At 31.3% G+C, this 19,388-nt stretch overlaps 1 protein-coding gene, 1 long non-coding RNA gene and 1 pseudogene across 2 annotated transcripts; all 3 read left to right on the plus strand.

The window, feature by feature from the left end:
• The first annotated feature begins 601 nt into the window (after window positions 1-601).
• LOC128176249 (uncharacterized) lies at window positions 602-3,984 on the plus strand (annotated as a pseudogene).
• A 957-nt stretch (window positions 3,985-4,941) lies between these two features.
• Window positions 4,942-15,340, plus strand: LOC128176255 (uncharacterized). Its single transcript, XM_052842458.1, has 6 exons — window positions 4,942-5,104; window positions 5,386-5,496; window positions 8,617-8,674; window positions 10,272-10,393; window positions 13,743-13,793; window positions 15,315-15,340. Exons 1-6 carry the CDS (start codon window positions 4,942-4,944, stop codon window positions 15,338-15,340), a joined length of 531 nt encoding a protein of 176 aa, XP_052698418.1.
• Window positions 15,341-17,119: 1,779 nt separating this feature from the next.
• Window positions 17,120-19,054, plus strand: LOC128171611 (uncharacterized). The gene is made up of 5 exons (XR_008242106.1): window positions 17,120-17,233; window positions 17,717-17,813; window positions 18,009-18,104; window positions 18,440-18,580; window positions 18,943-19,054. It is a non-coding gene; the product is annotated as an uncharacterized LOC128171611 (long non-coding RNA).
• The last annotated feature ends 334 nt before the right edge of the window (window positions 19,055-19,388 follow it).

Raw genomic sequence — 19,388 nt, forward strand, 5'->3', positions numbered from 1 at the left:
TTAAATTGCTGAAGCTCTGCTTTAATTTTGCGTAAGTCTTTAAAATTCTTCTGGTCTATATTTTCATCTATATCAACTAAGATTTCTTCAATCATTGTCCATGCCTTTTGTTCTTGAGAACTATATTTCTTAAGAAATGTCAAAAACTGTTCCATGCCTTTCTTTGTCTGCGTTTTCAGTCGTTTTCCCTCACCTTCCTCTGGAAGAACTGTCTCCTCTTCACTTTCCTCCTCGTCAACTATGGGTATGGGTTTTCCACCAGATGCCATACTGATAATACTGTAGTGATTTTCACATGAAATTATGCCATGAAATTTTGAAAATATATACACATGCTAAAAATGGCATTAGATATGTTAGATGAGAAAAAATGCACAATTAACTTTCAAATTCACATGCACACCACGAATACATGAAAATTAATGCTTTCTTTCAAAGTACTGATGCATAGAACAGAGTTATCTGGTATTGAGAAAATATTCAACACCAATGGACCAGAAAAAATATTTGACATAGCATATTATCATGATCAATCTATAATATCTGTACTATTGTTCATTTCAAATAATGTCAACATATTATTTGATATAAAGTTACCGATATGTCACTAGTGTTTGCACATATACACACAATGTCCAGGAACACCATGCACCACAAATACCACGAAAAATCCTCCAGCGAAGGTATGGACCAAAATGGGGGGGGGGGTAGTTGGTTGGAAATCCCAGCTTCACAGGAATCTGCTGTCCACCAGAAAGTCGTCTTATCCCCAGGATAGGCTGCAATCGACTCTCAGAATGGTTGAGGTGGTAAACAAAACGATTTGTTACTGTTCTGCCACAGGCCCATTTTCTACGTTGAAGTAAAACGCCCAGCTTTTTACATTCTTTATTCAGCCAATATAGCAGGAAATTTACGGTAACAACTGAAATTTAACAACATATAGACATTCTTACTATACCTAATATAATTAGAAAAATTTATCACACACTGCACTTTCATACACACTTGCCAAAAATCTCGAATGAAGTTTTAAATAAATAATCAGAAAATATTACAAATATGTAGGTGTAAGGAAAAAGACATACATCGTTGCGCCTTTGCACCACGAAAATATGGATGACGAAGCGTCCCTGACGCTGTAGAGGGTCTTCAGAATGGATCTGTGCGTCCCAGACGCGCAGGAAATAATGTCTCCCAGAAACAGCTTACCGGATGTAATTATCACCAAGTAAATTAGAAACCCAAAACTGACCGGCACCGTAAATTCCGGTGACGTTACACTTGTTGGATTCTTCTCATCCTCATCCTTATCCTGAGCTATATTTTATTTAAAAATTTGCGAAAAAGTTAGTCATATTTTTATGACATTTTTAAATTTATTACGTTACCTTCGTTAATAACCTAAACAATAATGATTTAGAAAAGTATATCAAACTATTTATCGATCATTTTTTAATACTTTTCACTGATGTTTCATTAGTTGAATACCGTGTATAGCTTTTAAATAATGCAATAAACTGTTTCTATCATATAAATTAAGGTAACTTTAAAGAATTGGTATCATGTACAATTGTTCATAAATAATGAAGGGGGTAGGTATGAAAAAAATAAATTAGAGTTGAATAAGCACCACGTTTTTTCTGGAGCATGATTTAATTCATGTAGTCAAACCAAAATTCCCGACATAAGGGTACTGACGACATTTATGTGTATCTATTCTTATAAATCTCTTCAAAGTCAAATTTCATTAACTAAAAAGTTCTGAATTCAGTCAAACTTGCATCACTGTAGTACGATCTAAAAATTAAAAGAGTGCTTAAAGATTAGATTATTACAATTTTATCAGAGTTAATCTGCTTAATTTGGCTAGATATTGACTAGATAAGTAGGTATCCTTGTCCCTTTCAAAAGTCAGAATGTTATCAATCTTTTTCTTTTTAGAGAGAGATAAACATTTTAAAACTATTTTAATAGAAAAAGTGGACAGAGGTGTAGAAAGTTTTCCATTGCTTCCACCAAATGGTATGAACTTTTTTAACAAAAGAAACATCATTGAAAAATAAATTCTTCTGAATAATCCTTATAATTATTAACGTAATTGTTTTTTCACAAACCAGAATTAGAAGAGCCTTTTCACAGATCTGCAGCATTTCTCGAAGGAGTAACTTTCATAAAAAATGGTGGAAAACTACTTTGCTTGGTAGGACCGTGGGGATCTGGAAAAACATCTACAGCTAAACAAATCATACATAATTTTTTAACATTCAGTCTTAATGATCGACCCTTATCTTTGATACTGCAGTCTCTAAAGAAATAACGGATGTTGAAAAGGACCAGTTTAGTGATAAAATCAAGACATTGTATGAAAACTTGTCACGCTTTGGAAGAAAACAGCTCATAATAATTACACCTAATGAAGATATGGAACATTGTCATGATTTTGTCAGATCTCTTACGTACCGCAAAAAAGACACCATGTTCATAAATCTTTCTGAAAAATTAACAAAAAATGATCGGATTGAAATTCTGCACTCACATTTTAAAACTTTCAGTCGAAATACAGATTTCAGTAAAGTCATACATCTAGCACTAGCCAACAATGAACATTCATTAGGATATCCAGAAATACGTGCATTGTTTTCTAGATGTACTGCTTTCCAAAACACTTGTGCAATAGTATTCAGTAGTCGCCCACTACATTATTTAAAATCGCATTTTAAAATAAATGCATGAATCCAAAGAGAATGAAAAGTTTTTGTTGCTGGTGTATTTGAGTATGACTTAAATGGAGATAAATATCACCGCCCCTAACGAGACACTTTTTGAAATACTGAGGTCTTGCAGCTGTGGTACCAGTGAGAATGAAAGTGATAGGATTACAACACAAATGGAGTCTACTAAAACCACAAAAAAGAAGATTGTTATACAGAGAATGGTGCATGCTCTGGAACTAAGCCTAAAAATAAATACAAAAATAAAGAATATGTGAAATCATTGCTGTCGAAGGAGTTTATTATTCAGGAAGCAGAAACGTCAAGTTACAAGTTACAACATGAAGTCATCCAGAGAATGGTTCTAATCGTGTTTGGAACATATCATTTTCATAAACTGCTTCAATATTCCAAACAAGATTTAAAGGGGTGGATTCAAAAGAAATCATATTTTAGAAATCTGTTTTAAAGTTCACAAGACTCAAAACCTGTTGTAGAGATTAATGGAGAACAGTGGAGACAATTCAAAGAAAATTAAACAGAGCATCCAATTGAAAATAAAAAAACAAAACTTCTAGCTTTTTGTTGTTAACCACAATTGAACGTTACAGAAATGCTTGATTCATATCATTTAATACGGAATGACAACTGAACATTACGTAACATGTACACAAAGATTAATGAAAGCTTAGGAATTTATATAAAAAGTATTTCATGTAACATGATTAAATTTCGTGTACATAATGTGATATAAATCATTGACCATTTTAATATGTCATATTTAGCTCTCCTGAAACGAAGGTTCAAGTGAGCGTTTCTGATCATTAGTTGCCCGTCGTCCGTCCGTTGTGATGTCCATCCGTATTTATATCCGTGTTTTTTATAACTTTTTACATTTTTGAATTTTTCTTTAAACCACTCGGCCAAATTTAAACAAAGATGATTCAAAACATTTTCGTGTGAAATGGATTGTAAATAGCTAAAACAACAACCCGGTGTAACACTTTATAAAGAAAGATATTTACGAAACAGTGAATATAGGACGTGCATGTTGAACAATCTTCTATTTGTTTAAATCATGAAAAACATCGATGCCTTATCCACTGTGTTTTTATATTTTACATACACACAATTTCATTTCATTTCATTTCAGATAAATGTTTTGAAAACTATGATATTTTATCAAAGTTTCAATGAAAACGTTAGATATAAGCGGCCTTCCAATGATAGTTCCTATGTAATAAATTATTTTTTCAAATAAAAATAAGTATGTATGTATTATTAGTATTACTTTTCTGTATCTTCAGAAGTTTAGTAATAAGATTATAAATGGGACGCTTGTTTATCCCCATGATAAAAGATAACAGCTTCTACTTTGCTGCAATCATTTTATTTTTACAGCTTATGTGTTTCTATTGGTAATTAGCTGAAAAATAAGAGACCTCATTTTAAACTACAAATTCAGGAAAAAATTTCATGCAAGTTTCATTTACTGTAAACTATCATCATGTATTATTAATGTGCACATGTCATTTTAACAATAAAATATCAAAACGATTTTTTTCATTCAAATCCTTTCACTGACTATAAATACAAAATTAAAGTCTGAAGTACATATATGATATATCTATATTATATTAATATTAATATCGGTTAAACCGGGATATCATTCATTTCCTCGACAATAGATAGTATTTTTTGAACTTCGTTTAACCTGCACCCTCTGTCCGGTCCGGCAACCTTCTGGTTACAGAGCATTTTCACTGTATACCGATTGACGCCAAAGGGTAAGGTTAACTCTCTTTGCCAGGCGCGGATCAACAGATAAAACGAGACGTGATCTGCATCTTAATGTCAAGTTCGTTTAAAATAATAAATGTATAGTAACCCTTCCATTAAAAGATAAAAACAAAACCATGTTAAGTAGTTTTAATTGTTAGCCTTTTGAACTGAATCTGCTTTAGAAATAACTTTTAAAACAAGCTGAAAGACAGATGATTTTAATGTACACTACGTCGTCAGTTTTAGAAAGTGGTGATATGGATTCAGTAACCTACAGTGTAATGATTCGGAAAACTGGATCATAATGTGTAAAATAAACAGTATTAAGATAAAAAATAATAGGTATATAATAAATAGTCTGTTTCATTGGTTTACCCAGTTTCTGTGCATGACAAATTATCACATGCCTAATGCTATAAATATATCAAAAGCGATAATGGAAGCCATGTTAAAGGTACGAAAAACGCATTGCGCGTATAGCAAAACACTGTATGAAGAGGATAGATCTTTATTTAACTGTCAGGTTTCACCAAATATCTATCATTGTATCAAAGATAATAGGAACAGATCCATTGAGATATGCATACAGCCGGTCTGGGTCAAACCAAGTAAGTATCAACTTTATATTACAGGGTACATAATCAGCTATTTTACATTGATAAACATATTATTAAGGCACGATACATTCAGACGCATTTCATTTTGTTTTTGGCATACAAAACATGTTTTACAAAATCGTAATGCATTGTTTGCAATACTGCGGACTTTGTATTTTCTTGTAACTTTACAAACATTATTTAGTTTGTCATTCAGTGTGAAAACAATCTTGCCTATTTTTAATGAACCTAAAAATCTGATTTTAAACATCCTGGTTAATTACTTTTCATAGACTATTGCCCAGAATACATCACTGGTTCCTACAATCTCGATGTAGTTCCTTGTAATGAGTCCACAAGATCGTGTCCAGACGTAGAGTTTCTGTCAAATGAAGTCTACAAGTGTAAGATTTTTCAGAATTATAGTTTCTCAAAATTCAGAACAAATATTAATATATTTCAGAACTTCTAAGGGTCCGAAGAGTTAAAACAATATGAAAAGTATTAAAACACTACTAAGGTTTAAGTCGCAAAACTCGTTCATAAATTAATATTTTAAGATTGCTAACTCATTTGAATGTTTTTAAATGTTTTGGTTTCAATCTTTTTGAATAGGATAATGGTTTTATTGTATGTAAAAGCCATCAAATTTGTTTTCTTCCTGGTGCATGGTAACATGATAAATGTTATGTTCTTGTTGCTTTATGTTAAGATGAAGTTGGTCGTTTTCTTTTACATATATATTTCTTCAGATATTTTAGAACTGTGTTTACACATTCATGTCATTTTCTACACTATCTGCAGATATGTGTCACTGCGGGTGAAAAGCGACAACTCTTTAGCTAGTTCTCAAAATATCTAACTTATTACATAACACATACTATGTAAATAATAAATTTAAAAACTTAACACATTTTCTTTTAAATTTTCACCTAATAACCTCAGAGATCTCGGATACTTTAATGAAATGAAATTACATGCTGATCGAAAGACGACATTTTCACATATATAAAAACTTTTTTCACGAACCTAAAGTTGTGTTTATCAGAATTTTAAATGCATGTGACAGTATATATAATCAATGACAAAGAAATTTTTTAAATATGCGAATTTTTGGAAAATATATTGGAGCTAATTTTATAAAGTTACCTGTAAAATGTTCTACATACTGGTTTTTATAAGATTTCGACCCTTTCATATTTTGCTAATTGTTCATGATTTTTTAGCCTTTTAGACTCCCCCCCACCTCCCAGCTAATTCCCTGCAAAGAACTGACCTTCCGTACCGTGTGCATGTTGCACTATCACATGTCAGAAATTTACCGGTGTTTAGTTTACAATGTCCCATCCACCTGCTTTTCGTGTTATTTAACCTCCCGTCTGTCACTTGCAATTTCACTGTGTAAAGTCAATACAACAGTCATAGCCGCAGTTTTGCATTTTTCTTCTGATTCTCATGTACCTAACATATTGGGCCTACACTGTACATATTGCAGTTGAATTTCAACAAGAGACATTCTCTAACTAATGATAATTATTAAAACCATTTCATGAATTTTAGCAACACTCATAAGCCTTCAAGTACAGCATCTCTCAATTTTACAAAAATATATCGGGTAATGTATCCGAAACTGTCCCTTGCTACCTAAGAGAAAGGATATTTCTTGGAAGTCGTAAAAATGCTAACATTGTCATTGGAATACTTAAAAATTATTTTGCTAAAAACCATTCTGACTGCACACACAAGTACTCTGAAGATGACATTAAAAAGATGCTTGAGTGTCTGATAGACAACATCTATGTAGTTTTTGGAATTCAAATCTTCCAACAATCTGTTGGATTTCCTAAGGTACTAATTGTGCCCAATTGTTAGCAGACCTGTTTTGTATTTTTATGAAGCAGAATTTAAAATCTTGTACGTGAAAAAAATAAATCACTCGCAGTGGCCTTCAACTCAACATTCAGTATATATTGTGTACGTATTATCAATTAACAATTGTTATTTCCATACTTACGTCGACTCAATATATCCCAGTGAACTTGAAATAAAAGATACCACTGAGTCTGCGTCATATGTTTCATATTTATAAACTTTACTGGAAATGGACATTGATGGTAACCTAACAACAAAACTTTGTGATAAATGCGTTGACTTCAACATTCAGGTATAAAACTTTGTGATAAATGCGTTGACTTCAACATTCAGGTATATTATCTACGTATTATCAATTAACAATTGTTATTTCCATACTTACGTCGACTCAATATATCCCAGTGAACTTGAAATAAAAGATACCACTGAGTCTGCGTCATATGTTTCATATTTATAAACTTTACTGGAAATGGACATTGATGGTAACCTAACAACAAAACTTTGTGATAAATGCGTTGACTTCAATTTTTCTGTAGTCAACTTTTATTACGTATGTAGTGTAACGTGTTATGGGTTTGGTGATTTAGACCAGTCTAGGGAATGTGTCTATTTAAAACTTTGTATTAATACCGGCGTGAAACTATCACAAAAATCACGAGTCAATATATACAGATATAGTTGCAAGAATGACCCATCCTTAAGCATACAAAACAAAATAATTCACAAGATAAAAGGGACGGGGCTTTATGATCTGTGTGATGTAACCCGGGACTCTATCCGAGGCACAGGATCTGTCCTGATAAGGGTCTATGCCTATATCATATGTACAGGACTGTATTCCTGCAGCCGACACAAGCTGCAGCCAGGTACACTCAGTTAATAAAATATAAAATATCAACGCTCTATTTAAAGCTTAACTCAATACGAACACTGTGCAGTCGTATTACACTGATCGCCGTACCTGCTCCTTTGACAGCCGAATACAGAATCAGTTCTTCACTCGAGAGCCCTATTATATATACTAGTGTCATCAGGACTATCCTCGCACATTACCATTAACATTAAAGATAACAGCCGTATGATATAAAAATTATCAGAACACCAAACCCGATTATGTATTACATAAGCAATATACCTTTATCCCCTGCTTATGGTGATTTTGTCTCTCAGTTAATAAGAGTCGATAAAACGACCTTGTCAGCAAATACAATCTTCCACAGGGTCTCATGCTGACTGACGTTTTTCATACTAATTGTTAGACCATAATTAATCACCCAACTGTCTACGGACTTTTCCGTTTTTCCCCATTACGACAAAGAGCACACGGCGGGTATGAGGGGTTAGCAGAGGATGCTCACTCCTCCATGGTACCTGATCCTACCTTTATCTTTTTCGAGGTCCGTGTTGCTCTGCTTTGAATTTGTATTTCGTTTTATGGATCTTTGAGACGGTTGACATTTTGTTATTGTCATTTATTCATTTCAAATTGTTCATTGATTTTATTAAATGTTCTTAACATCTTGTTAACAGAATGCTCTTTTTTATGATCAACAAGTTTTATTCTATGAATTGTGAATATATTATAACATCATGTCACTTATATATTACAATACGCACTATTTAAATTTTTCTTAAAAACAATATCCTTGCAGATCCTGTATGTTTAAATACAACATTTATTCCGGATCAGAGTATGACAGGGGATGAACAGTAAGAACAGCATATACTTTTAGCTTTTTCTTTCAAAATAGATATATCAAATCCGATGTATATCAACAAAATTTCAGTCTAAACCGAACTCTGTGTTTAAAGAGGGGATAAAGAGAATTATAGATCAACAGAAAATTAACATCGTTTATTGAAAAATAATGAATATAATGCAGACTTGACTGTTAAACTTAGAATAAAATACGCAGATTTGCTTTTAGTAGATGATGATATTTTATGGTATGTCTTGTATGTAAGTGTTTTGTTAAAAAATTGTTTTATGTAAAAGTGATTTCAGAATAATTAAAACGAATTATGCGACGCATTTGACTGTTGTCGTATACCTAACACAACCATTGGCAAACTCTGCACTACAATTTGCCTGTAATCAAACTAACTGTCCCAGTGGGAGATAAAAGACTCAAAGCATTTTACAAATTAGTTTTACCCTGATAAATTCACCGTTGAAAAAGAAATGTAACATCCACAAAATCCCGATAAGATACATGGTTTTCACAAAAAACCACTAAAGGTACTACATCTGTGAATACCAATTAATTTGTTTTGTACCTCTTTTTTGATCGGACTTGTATTTTTTGTAATGCATACATAGTTACATGTAACTACAAACGATAATTTGTTAATAACATAAAGTAAACAGGTAAAAAGAAGTACAATCTATTCATGAACACCGTTGATAGAAGATTTTGCCCTGTTTATAAATTAATTAAATTACCAAAACAGTTACTTTAAAAAATGTAAAATTATTGTATACTAGGTTGAGTTTTATTTTACCTTATATACATGTATAAATGTTTTTGTTTTGTTTTGTGGAAATAAAGAGGGAGCACATGTAACTGTGAACTAACAAGTCAAAGGTGTTGTCAAAGAATGCCTCCTCGTAGAGTATAAAAACTTTAAACAGATAATGACATTGTCACAAAATGTAAACAATAGAGACACACAAATAAATCAACGTTCAACACGCAAACTGTGTCATTTTCTGGAATGACTGAATTTCTACATATGTTTACAAGCAATAGGCATGCTTCTTCATAATATAATTGACCAAGTAATTAGCCTCCATATTGTTGATAAATTTATTGACTTGACGCTTGCTTGACACTGTTATTCGTAAGACATTAGTATAAAAATTAAGCCAATTTATGTTTAACATTAGACCAACTTAATTGACGAACATAACAATATTTCAATTTCAGAGATAGTACAAAATAAATGCAGGCAAAACTAAAGCAAGCAACAGCATAATATGTTTTCTCAATGCAGACATACTCATAAAACAAAATAACATGCTTCTGTGATGCATTATGACCTCGGAAGACAAACGATTTCTATCGGTAAAATACTGTGAGCACATACACATAAATGGAAGTGAGCTAACATACACGAAACTGCTTTTAGGATCGGATCCGGATTATTTTCGTCATTAAACAAAACAGTAATGCTCATTACTTGTTAGGTAAAAAATACTATTGAATAAATGCTTATATCTTAACCTCATGGTAGTTTTGATAAAAAAAAGTAAAAAGGGAAATATTTGGTACACAAATGGTCTTATGTTTTTCTGTGTTTATTTTAGAGTTTCTAAAGATAATGTCCTACCGCTTCCATGGATCCTTGTTGGAGTGGTATTATTATTCATCTGTCTTTTCATTGCATGCTGTGTTGTGTGGTGCCGAAATCGGCGAAATTTTAAGAGAAGTAAGTCATTATTTGTGGTTTTTATCAGGTTGTAGCTATTATTTTACCTTTATTAACACATGATTTGGAAAACTACGTCTAATTAAATATCTTTTCTTGCATTTCACTGAAGTTATTGTTTCAAAAGTTTAAAGCCGTCCATTTATAACAATAGCAATTCATACCTAATAGCTGCTTAGTACAACTGATAAAATTTTAGTTGATATTACCTCACCTAAGCCAAAGGCTTGTCCGTTGTCTGTCGTCGTCCTCGTTGATGTTGTTGTCGTAAAATGTTCACATTGTCATCTTCTTCTTAAGAACCGCTGGCAAATTTCAGCCAAACTTGGCACACAACGTCCTTGGGGGAAAGGCTTTCAAGGTTGTTCAAATAAAGAGCCACGTCTCCTTTAAAGGGGACATGATTAAGAATTATTGAATTGTTCGTGTTTTTCAAAAAACTTATTCTTATAAACCAATTGGCAATAAAAACAAGTGGTGACGCATTCTCAAGTAGTGTAGATTCAAGTTTATTCAATTCATGATCTCCTTGGGTAGTGTAAGGCTTAAATAAGGGTCAAAATTTTACATTAGAATATATGGAGAAAATCTTTAAAAAATCTTCTTAAAAAACAAATTGCATTTTTTTTTCACTTTTTCGAAAGCATCCTCAGGTAGTGTACAATCAATTTTGTTTAAATAATGATCCCCATGGGTAGGGTTGGATTACACAGATAGCCAGAATTTCACATTAAGGAATAAAAGAGATTTTTTAAAAAAAATCTCCTAAATATCCATTTGACCATAAAAGCAGTGACTTGTGTTAAAACATACTTAATCATTGTCGTTTCAAGTTTGTTTAAATCATGATCCTGGGGGTATGATGGGATCACAAAGTGGTGGGAAGAGTGAGGCCACAATGGTTTGGGGAGTAGGCGTGTGGAATATTTACATTGAAATAAATAGAGAAAAAAAATTATAAATCATATTTGAAAACCTAAAGATCGAAAGGAATTTAATTTTTTATTTAAAAAAATGGAGCAAAATTATTAATCTTTAAAGACAAGTTATACGCCACTACGTTGCCTAAAAGTTTTGTATTTGATACTATAAAGAAAAGTTATTGCTATGGTTGTTCAGGTGAGCAATGTGGCCCTGAGCCTCTTTTTAAAAAATATCGTTTTAGTACGACTCTCTTTCTTGCAAATCTTTTTGTAACATTTTTTGTAAAGTTTTCCTTTCTTAAAAAATATTAAAACATTGAAATATTCATATTTTATGGTGTCATGACAGTATTAAACTGATGGTTCACATGGCTGGGGCAAAATATTTCCCGAATTACACTTTGAATTTGGGGCGTTTTCGCACGCAAGAGGAGCTAATTTTTTTGATGAGATGAAAAACAGTTTGTAAGAGGTCTAGCTATCCGAGTTTTTTTAATAATGCAAGGTCATTTGAATTTTTGATGCGTGTTGTTTCCGAAGGGGCTGAAAAGGTCCAGGCTTGATTTCCAAGCAGATGTGTAACTTCAAGTAAAACAAAGTCTCACGCCTTGCTGGATGCACGTGTGTATACTAGAAAATTGTAAATAAAGCGTTGTTTAAAAAGAAGAGAATTTTTTCCAGAAGATCGTTTTGAATTTTTAATCTGTATCTAAAGTTGCACCATTTTGGTTAGAATATATGGTAAAATTTAATACCTATGAATTTTTAATGAAGGGTAGACAAGTCTTTTGAAAAGTGCACAAAGGTAATCAAATTGACAATATGTATTTAATGCAGTTTAGGCAAATCAATATTATTAAATTCACCTTTATGCTTAGGTTAATTGCTATTCCCATGAATTGTGGGCCACTGTTATAGATGTAATTAACTATTTTCTAATTTACGTTCTTTTTCACATATATTAATTGTATGTTATCGAATAATTGAGAATAGATATGATACATTGTGTTCATATTGAAATATTTATTGATAATTTTTATGGTTAAGGTATACGTTTACTCAGAATGAAAAAAAATTCCACTGATGATAATGAAAAACCATCTATTGTGTGTTAAAGACCTATCACGGTAGTGCTATTTTTCACTTTCACAAAACTAGGTCAATATCTACTTTTTGAGATAATAGCCATTGAATATTCTTTGAAAATTTAAGAAAAGTCCTTAAAAATTTTACACTATCATAAAAATTTTCTTCATTGTGAAAATAATACAAATTGCTAAACTCTTTTAAAAATGAAATACAGTTTATGAATGGCAGTGACACAAAACAGACACAAATCATTAAGTTTTCATTCACAATTTTTATGAATATTCTAGTCCGAATTTCCTCTATCATTTTTCAAATTCCTACCCCTTTTTTATTCAATTTTACAAAAAACTGAATGATGATAGTACTAAAACATTTAAAGCATTAAACTAGGTATATTAGCCTTACCCTGCAGGCATAAAAGTTATATGAGGTCAATGATCAAAAGTTTGAGATATGGTGTCCTTTATCGTTTTTATGCATTTTTCAATATTTTTGTAGTGGGTGCCATTCGAATATCTAAACGAAAAAGTGAGATAAAAACAACATAACATAAGCAAAATTATGTTGACTAACAAATAAAATCTTAACTTTGAATAATACAGTACTATTCAAAATATTTAGTCCGAATTTCCTCTGTTTTGCTAAAAGTCCAACTTTGTTTGAGCCTAATTCCATAATATAGTAAAAATATCGAATGGTTTGTCAATAATAATTCAGTTCATGAATAATTTTAGTGTTTAGAACAAATTGTACTCATGACATTGAACTTTATAACAATCTGAATTTGAGAACACAAACCCTGAGTAAACAACGTCTTTAAGTGCGTTTAATACTTTGTACTATTGATGACTATTGATGACTGCTTAACTCTCCGATTTTTATATCAATGCAATTGTGTAGTATTTTTTATCAATGTAACGCTTAGTGTAATCCTGGCAAAGATACAAAATGTCTACTTGTAAGCACAATTGATATCATTGTAGCATGGTTTTTATGCAAGACAACATTATCAGCATTGTACTGAAGTAATTGATACAGTCAAAGTTGAATGTAAGATAGTACCGGTAGTACAAACTTAAAACGCCAAAGAGGACCAACAGGTTAAAATGTCAGATCTTAAGTGAAAACAATTAAATGTGTCAATAGCGATACTTTGTTTAAGCTACATAGAGCCTATTTACGACATAACGATGACGTAGACATGTGCTGTCAATAGTTTTAAAAAAAATTCAAAGTATGCATTTATTTTTACAAAAAATATCAGCCCATGTTTCAAGTATCATCTTAAAAGTAAAATAAGTTTAAGAGAGATAAATGTTTTTTTTTGTATTGTTTAGAAGAATTTCAGAGGCGATGTGAAGAAAGTAATCCACTGCTTCTACAATTTGGTATGAATACATTTAAATAAAAAAAACATAAAAAAATGATTATGAGTCAAATATTTCAAATACCCCTTTAATAGTCATAATGTTCTACATTTTTTTATTAACCAGCTTCAAATGAGCCTTTCTACGGATCAGCGGCGTTTGATGAAGGAGTGAATTTTATAAAAAATGGTGGAAAATTTCTTTATTTGGTAGGACAGTGGGGGTCTGGAAAAAAGACCACAGCTAAGCAAGTGTACAAGTCTTTCATCAATTCACCTCCAATTATTATACATAATTCTTTAACATTCAGTCTTAATGATCGACCCCTTATATTTGATACTGCAATCTCTAAAGAATTAACGGAGGTTGAAAAGGACCAGTTTAGAGATAAAATCAAGACATTATATGAAAACATGTCACGCTTTGGAAGTCAACAGTTCATAATAATTACACTTAATGGGGATATGAAACATTGTTATAATTTGGTCATATCTCTTACGCACGGCGAAGAGGACACCATGTTCATAAATCTTTCTAATAAACTAACAAAAGATGATCGAACTGAAATTTTTCAATCACATTTTACCACGTTCACTCAAAATAAAGATTTCAGTAAAGTCAAACATCTTGCACTAGCCAACAATGAACATTCATTAGGATATCCAGAAATATGTGCATTGTTTTCTAGATGTGCTGCTTTCCAAAACATTTGTCCAATAGTATTCAGTAGTCGTCCACTACATTATTTAAAATCACATTTTGAAGAAATGCATGAATCCAAAGATAATGAAAAGTTTTTGTTGCTGGTATATATGAGTATGAATCAAATGGAGATAGATATCACCGCCCCTAACGAGACACTTTTTGAAATACTGAGGTCCTGCAGCTGTGGTACCAGTGAGAATGAAAGTGATAGGATTACAACACAAATGGAGTCTACTAAAACCACAAAAAAAGAAGATTGTTATACAGAGAATGATGTATGCTCTGGAACTAAGCCTAAAACTATATACAAAAATAAAGAATATGTGAAATCATTGCTGTCGAAGGAGTTTATAATTCAGGAAGCAGAAACGTCAAGTTACAAGTTACAACATGAAGTCATCCAGAGAATGGTTCTAATCGTGTTTGGAACATATCATTTTGATAAACTGCTTCAATATTCCAAACAAGATTATTTAAAGGGGTGGATTCAAAAGAAATCATATTTTAGAAATCTTTTCACAAGTTCACGAGACTCAAAACCTGTTTTAGAGATTAATGGAGAACAGTGGAGACAAATTCAAAGAAAATTAAACAGAGCATCCAGTTGAAAAAAAACCAAAAAACTTCTGGCTATTTTTTGTTAACCACAATTGAACGTTACAGAAATGCTTGATTCATAGCATTTCATACGGAATGACAACTGAACATTACGTAACGTGTAGACAAAGATTAATGAAAGCTTAGGAATTTATATAAAAACTATTTCATGTAACATGATTAAATTCCGTGTACATAATGTGATATAAATCATTGACCATTTTAATATGTCATTTTTAGGTCTCCTGAAACGAAGGTTCAACTGAGCGTTTCTGATCATTTGTTGTCCGTCGTCAGTCCGTTGAGATGTCCATCCGTCTTTCTATCCGTGTTTTTTAAAAACTTTTTACATTTTTGAATTTTTCTTTAAGCCACTCGGCCAAATTTAAACAAAAATGAGTCATACAATCTTTGTGTGAAATAAATTGTAAATGGTTAAAATAAATGAAACGCTTAATAAAATGGAGATATTTACGAAACAGTGAATATAGGACGTGCATGTTGAACAATCTTCTTGTTGTTTAAATCATGAAAAACATTGGTGCCTTATCCACTGTGTTTTTGTGATCGGCTTTGGCCGATCACTGTTGTGTCCATATGAGGCATCCGGCAAATGCTTCCAAGAAAGTAGTTCTTATAAAAACTTGAAGTTTGGTTTAGTATTTATATAACATTTCACTCAGTTTTATTTCAATTCATTTACCTCATACACAAAATACAGTTCGACCTGTTAATTCAAGAATGCACATTTTGTCTCATGCGTAAGAATTTCGATCGAAAGATTCATTCAGTAATGGAGTTGACCTCGATGAACTGACCTCAATCATAAGAAGATGCTCCATGAACTGACCTCGATTTTTTGATGTTGCATAATAGTAGCTAGGAAGACGGCTTGATTTATAAACAAGGTTATTTTATAATGCAACCTCAATAGCAAGTTATGATGACATTCAATGTTTTTCAGTCGCATAAAATTATTTTAATACAACTCTTTCTTTATATACGTGTTAATGCTCTTTGAAGAGCCCTACTCAGTATTCTGAAGAAGATACATTAACATTTATTAATTACGTTAAAAATATAAAAGTAGACAAGGAGTTTACGAACAGCTTTCCCCAAATTTATTTCAAAATTATATTTGTTGACGGTTAATAATGATAAAATTATAGTGTACAGATTCAAAATATTCTATGTTTTGTAAAAATACAGTACTTTTTTGATTAATTTACATCAAACTGATCATGTTGATTGTTTCTAGCTATCAATATATCATTATTGCCGATCATTCTTTTAAAAGGAATACTTGTTATATTTTACATACACACAATTTCATTTTATTTCAGATAAATGTTTTGAAAACTATGATTTTTTATCAAAGTTTCAATGAAAATGTTAGTTGATATAAGCGGCCTTCCAATGATAGCTCCTATATAATAAATTATTTTTTCAAATAAAAATAACAATGTATGTGTTTGTAGTATTACTTTTCTGTATCTTCAGAAGTTTAGTAATAAGATTATAAATGGGACGCTTGTTTATCTCCATGATAAAAGAAAACAGCTTCTACTTTGCTGCAATCATTTTATTTTTACAGCTTACGTGTTTCTATTGGTAATTAGCTGAAAAATAAGAGACCTCATTTCAAATTACAAATTCAGAAAAATATTTCATGCAAGTTTCATTTACTGTAAAATATCATCATGCATTATTAATGTGCGCAGGTCATTTTAACAATAAATTATCAAAACGATTTTTTTCATTCAAATCCTATCACTGACTATAAATACAAAATTAAAGTCTGAAGTACATATATGTCAATGACAATTCATTGTTAACGAAGAATGTTTTAGTTTCATCACTTAAAATTACTCAATAACACTTTATTTAAAAGATTTTCTCTTCCTCATTCAAGTCACGACCGATATTGTCCTAACCCCACATTTTACGATCTTACCGGACATGTCAGTCAAAACTTTAGGTTGAAAATTTTCTGGAATCAACGCCGTTCGAAACACTCTGCGTTCACTTTACTTTTTTTGCAGAGGAAGCAACCCAGATAGAAAACTGGAAGCAGTGATAGGTACAGACTTCTCAGTATTTTACTTTAAGCAGATACTGGAAGATAAATATCCAATTTGTGCAAACAAAACTAATTACATGTAAGTCGATTGGCAATTCATTTTAGTAAAGTTATGATTTCTTTAAAAGTTTAGATTTTTATATTTAGTAACATTATCTTATTTGATTTGTAAAGTATTATGCCATTTACTAGCAATGAAGTTTACGTTTGTTTTCAACTTTCTCTTTAGTTTTTATTTCATATTTAATCGTCATTTCATATTTTACGTTAATAAGCGAATCACGTTGTTTTCAATCGTATTTTTATGCAACATAATTTTTAATTTCAATTCTACCAATTATATCTAAACAAACATTTATATTAAAATTTACGATTTTTTTTTTATTGTATTCTATTGTATTTCCCATTTCATATTTTACGTTAGTAAACAAATCACATTGTTTATAATCGTAATTTTATGCATAATGAATTTTAATCTTAATTCTACCTGGTGTATCTTAACAAACATTTATATTAAAATTTGCGTTGGTTTTCTGCATTCTGTGATACTTCCTGTATTTAGTTGTATCGTGATCGACAACAGCGGGTTTATTGTTTTGCATCCGTTTTACACAGAGACAACAACCTCAATAAAAGCACCGGTTCATATAACTTATAAGGTAAGTAATTCGTATAGGTTTAAACGTGATTACGATATTTTCATTAAAGTATTTTTTTGCATTTTATCTTAAGTGGGGATTGTAAAGCAAATACAATACAAATACAAATACAATACACTTATTTACCGATTAAGATGGTGATAGTCTGAAAATTTCGTTTTGTTAATTTTGTAGTCACAAAATATTTTTTTACAGGAGGAAAGAATTTCTCGTTCTCTGATAAGCAATGCAGTTATGTATAAACAACCGTGTAGAGATACAGGAAATAAAAAGGAACAGTTCACATTTAGGGTAAAAATAATATATATTTAAAACGATAGCAGTCAACTTTAAAGATGCAAGAGCAACAAAGTCGGATAGTAAACAAATAGAGACACTACGATTCGTCAATTATGTATAACCCTAAATTAATAGATGTTGCCAATAATGTTTATTCCTTGGAGATGGATGGGTCAAATTGCCTTACTAAGTCAATTCTGCAATATGAACTAGGAACGTCTATTAAGGCTATTTGATTAGCTAAGTGATAAAAAGGTAAACGATTCACTAAAAGAATTAAAGCTATATCATAGAAACTTAAAAAAAGAATCGCGTATTATTTAAAAAAAACCCATTAATTTTGACAGGTTAAGCTGCCGAAGTCTGTTTCAAATGGATTTTTTGACTCGGATGAAAGATATGAACTGCGTCCAGTATCTGGGTCAAACGTTTATATTATTCTTAAACATAGACGCCTGCAGGACGAAGAAACATGTTGCACGTCAGGGGTACGTCAGACCTTTCCGTTCATGTGCACTGAGACTTTTATTTTAAGGAATAATAATAGTCATTTTTTACTTGAAATAAACAAATTGTTTCTCTATATGCCTCCTCTTTTCCACTTCTTCCTTTCTTAAACTTTAATGAGAATTAAGTACTTTATATACTTCTACTTTTTAAAAAATAAATATGGCACAAAACATTGCTTCTATTTTTCACAATTTTTTGTAATGATTACATTGTCACCTTTTTCAGTCTCTCATTTTCTTTATCACTATTTGATTTGATACATTATCTAACAATACTAAGGTTTGATATTGCACGATAAATACCTTAATTTGCATGTTTTTACCTTGTTTTTTATATACAGCCCTATACGTCACATAGCTCAATACAGTGTGGCACAGGAGTATGTAATTGCCTCTGTTACAAAGAACTGTCCTTCAACGAATGCAAGAATGAATATGATACCATGTAAGAACCTTGTTTAAACTCTTTTTTTCTCTGATTTGTATGATATTGACAATATCAGAATTTTTTCGTAAAGGTCTAGTTTGTATTTGGTTTGCTTACTCCGAATATGATAGCTGATTGCATTTACAATGCCGTTGCACTATTTTTGACGGCAGATATGGAGTTTTTTTTTATGGTTTAGGTTCATATTTAGTTGAGAGTTTTGGAAATCAGAAATGGCGTATTGAATGAACTATGATTTAATTTGCCTCTATCGTACGAAATTTTGTTTCAGTACCCACGATAGATATCCAATATGTAAGTATTAAACGTGATCATTAACACGTTGTCGAAGTCTATGAC

The sequence above is a fragment of the Crassostrea angulata genome, chromosome 1 (genome assembly GCF_025612915.1).
Source record: "Crassostrea angulata isolate pt1a10 chromosome 1, ASM2561291v2, whole genome shotgun sequence".
NCBI classification, from domain to species: domain Eukaryota; kingdom Metazoa; phylum Mollusca; class Bivalvia; order Ostreida; family Ostreidae; genus Magallana; species Magallana angulata.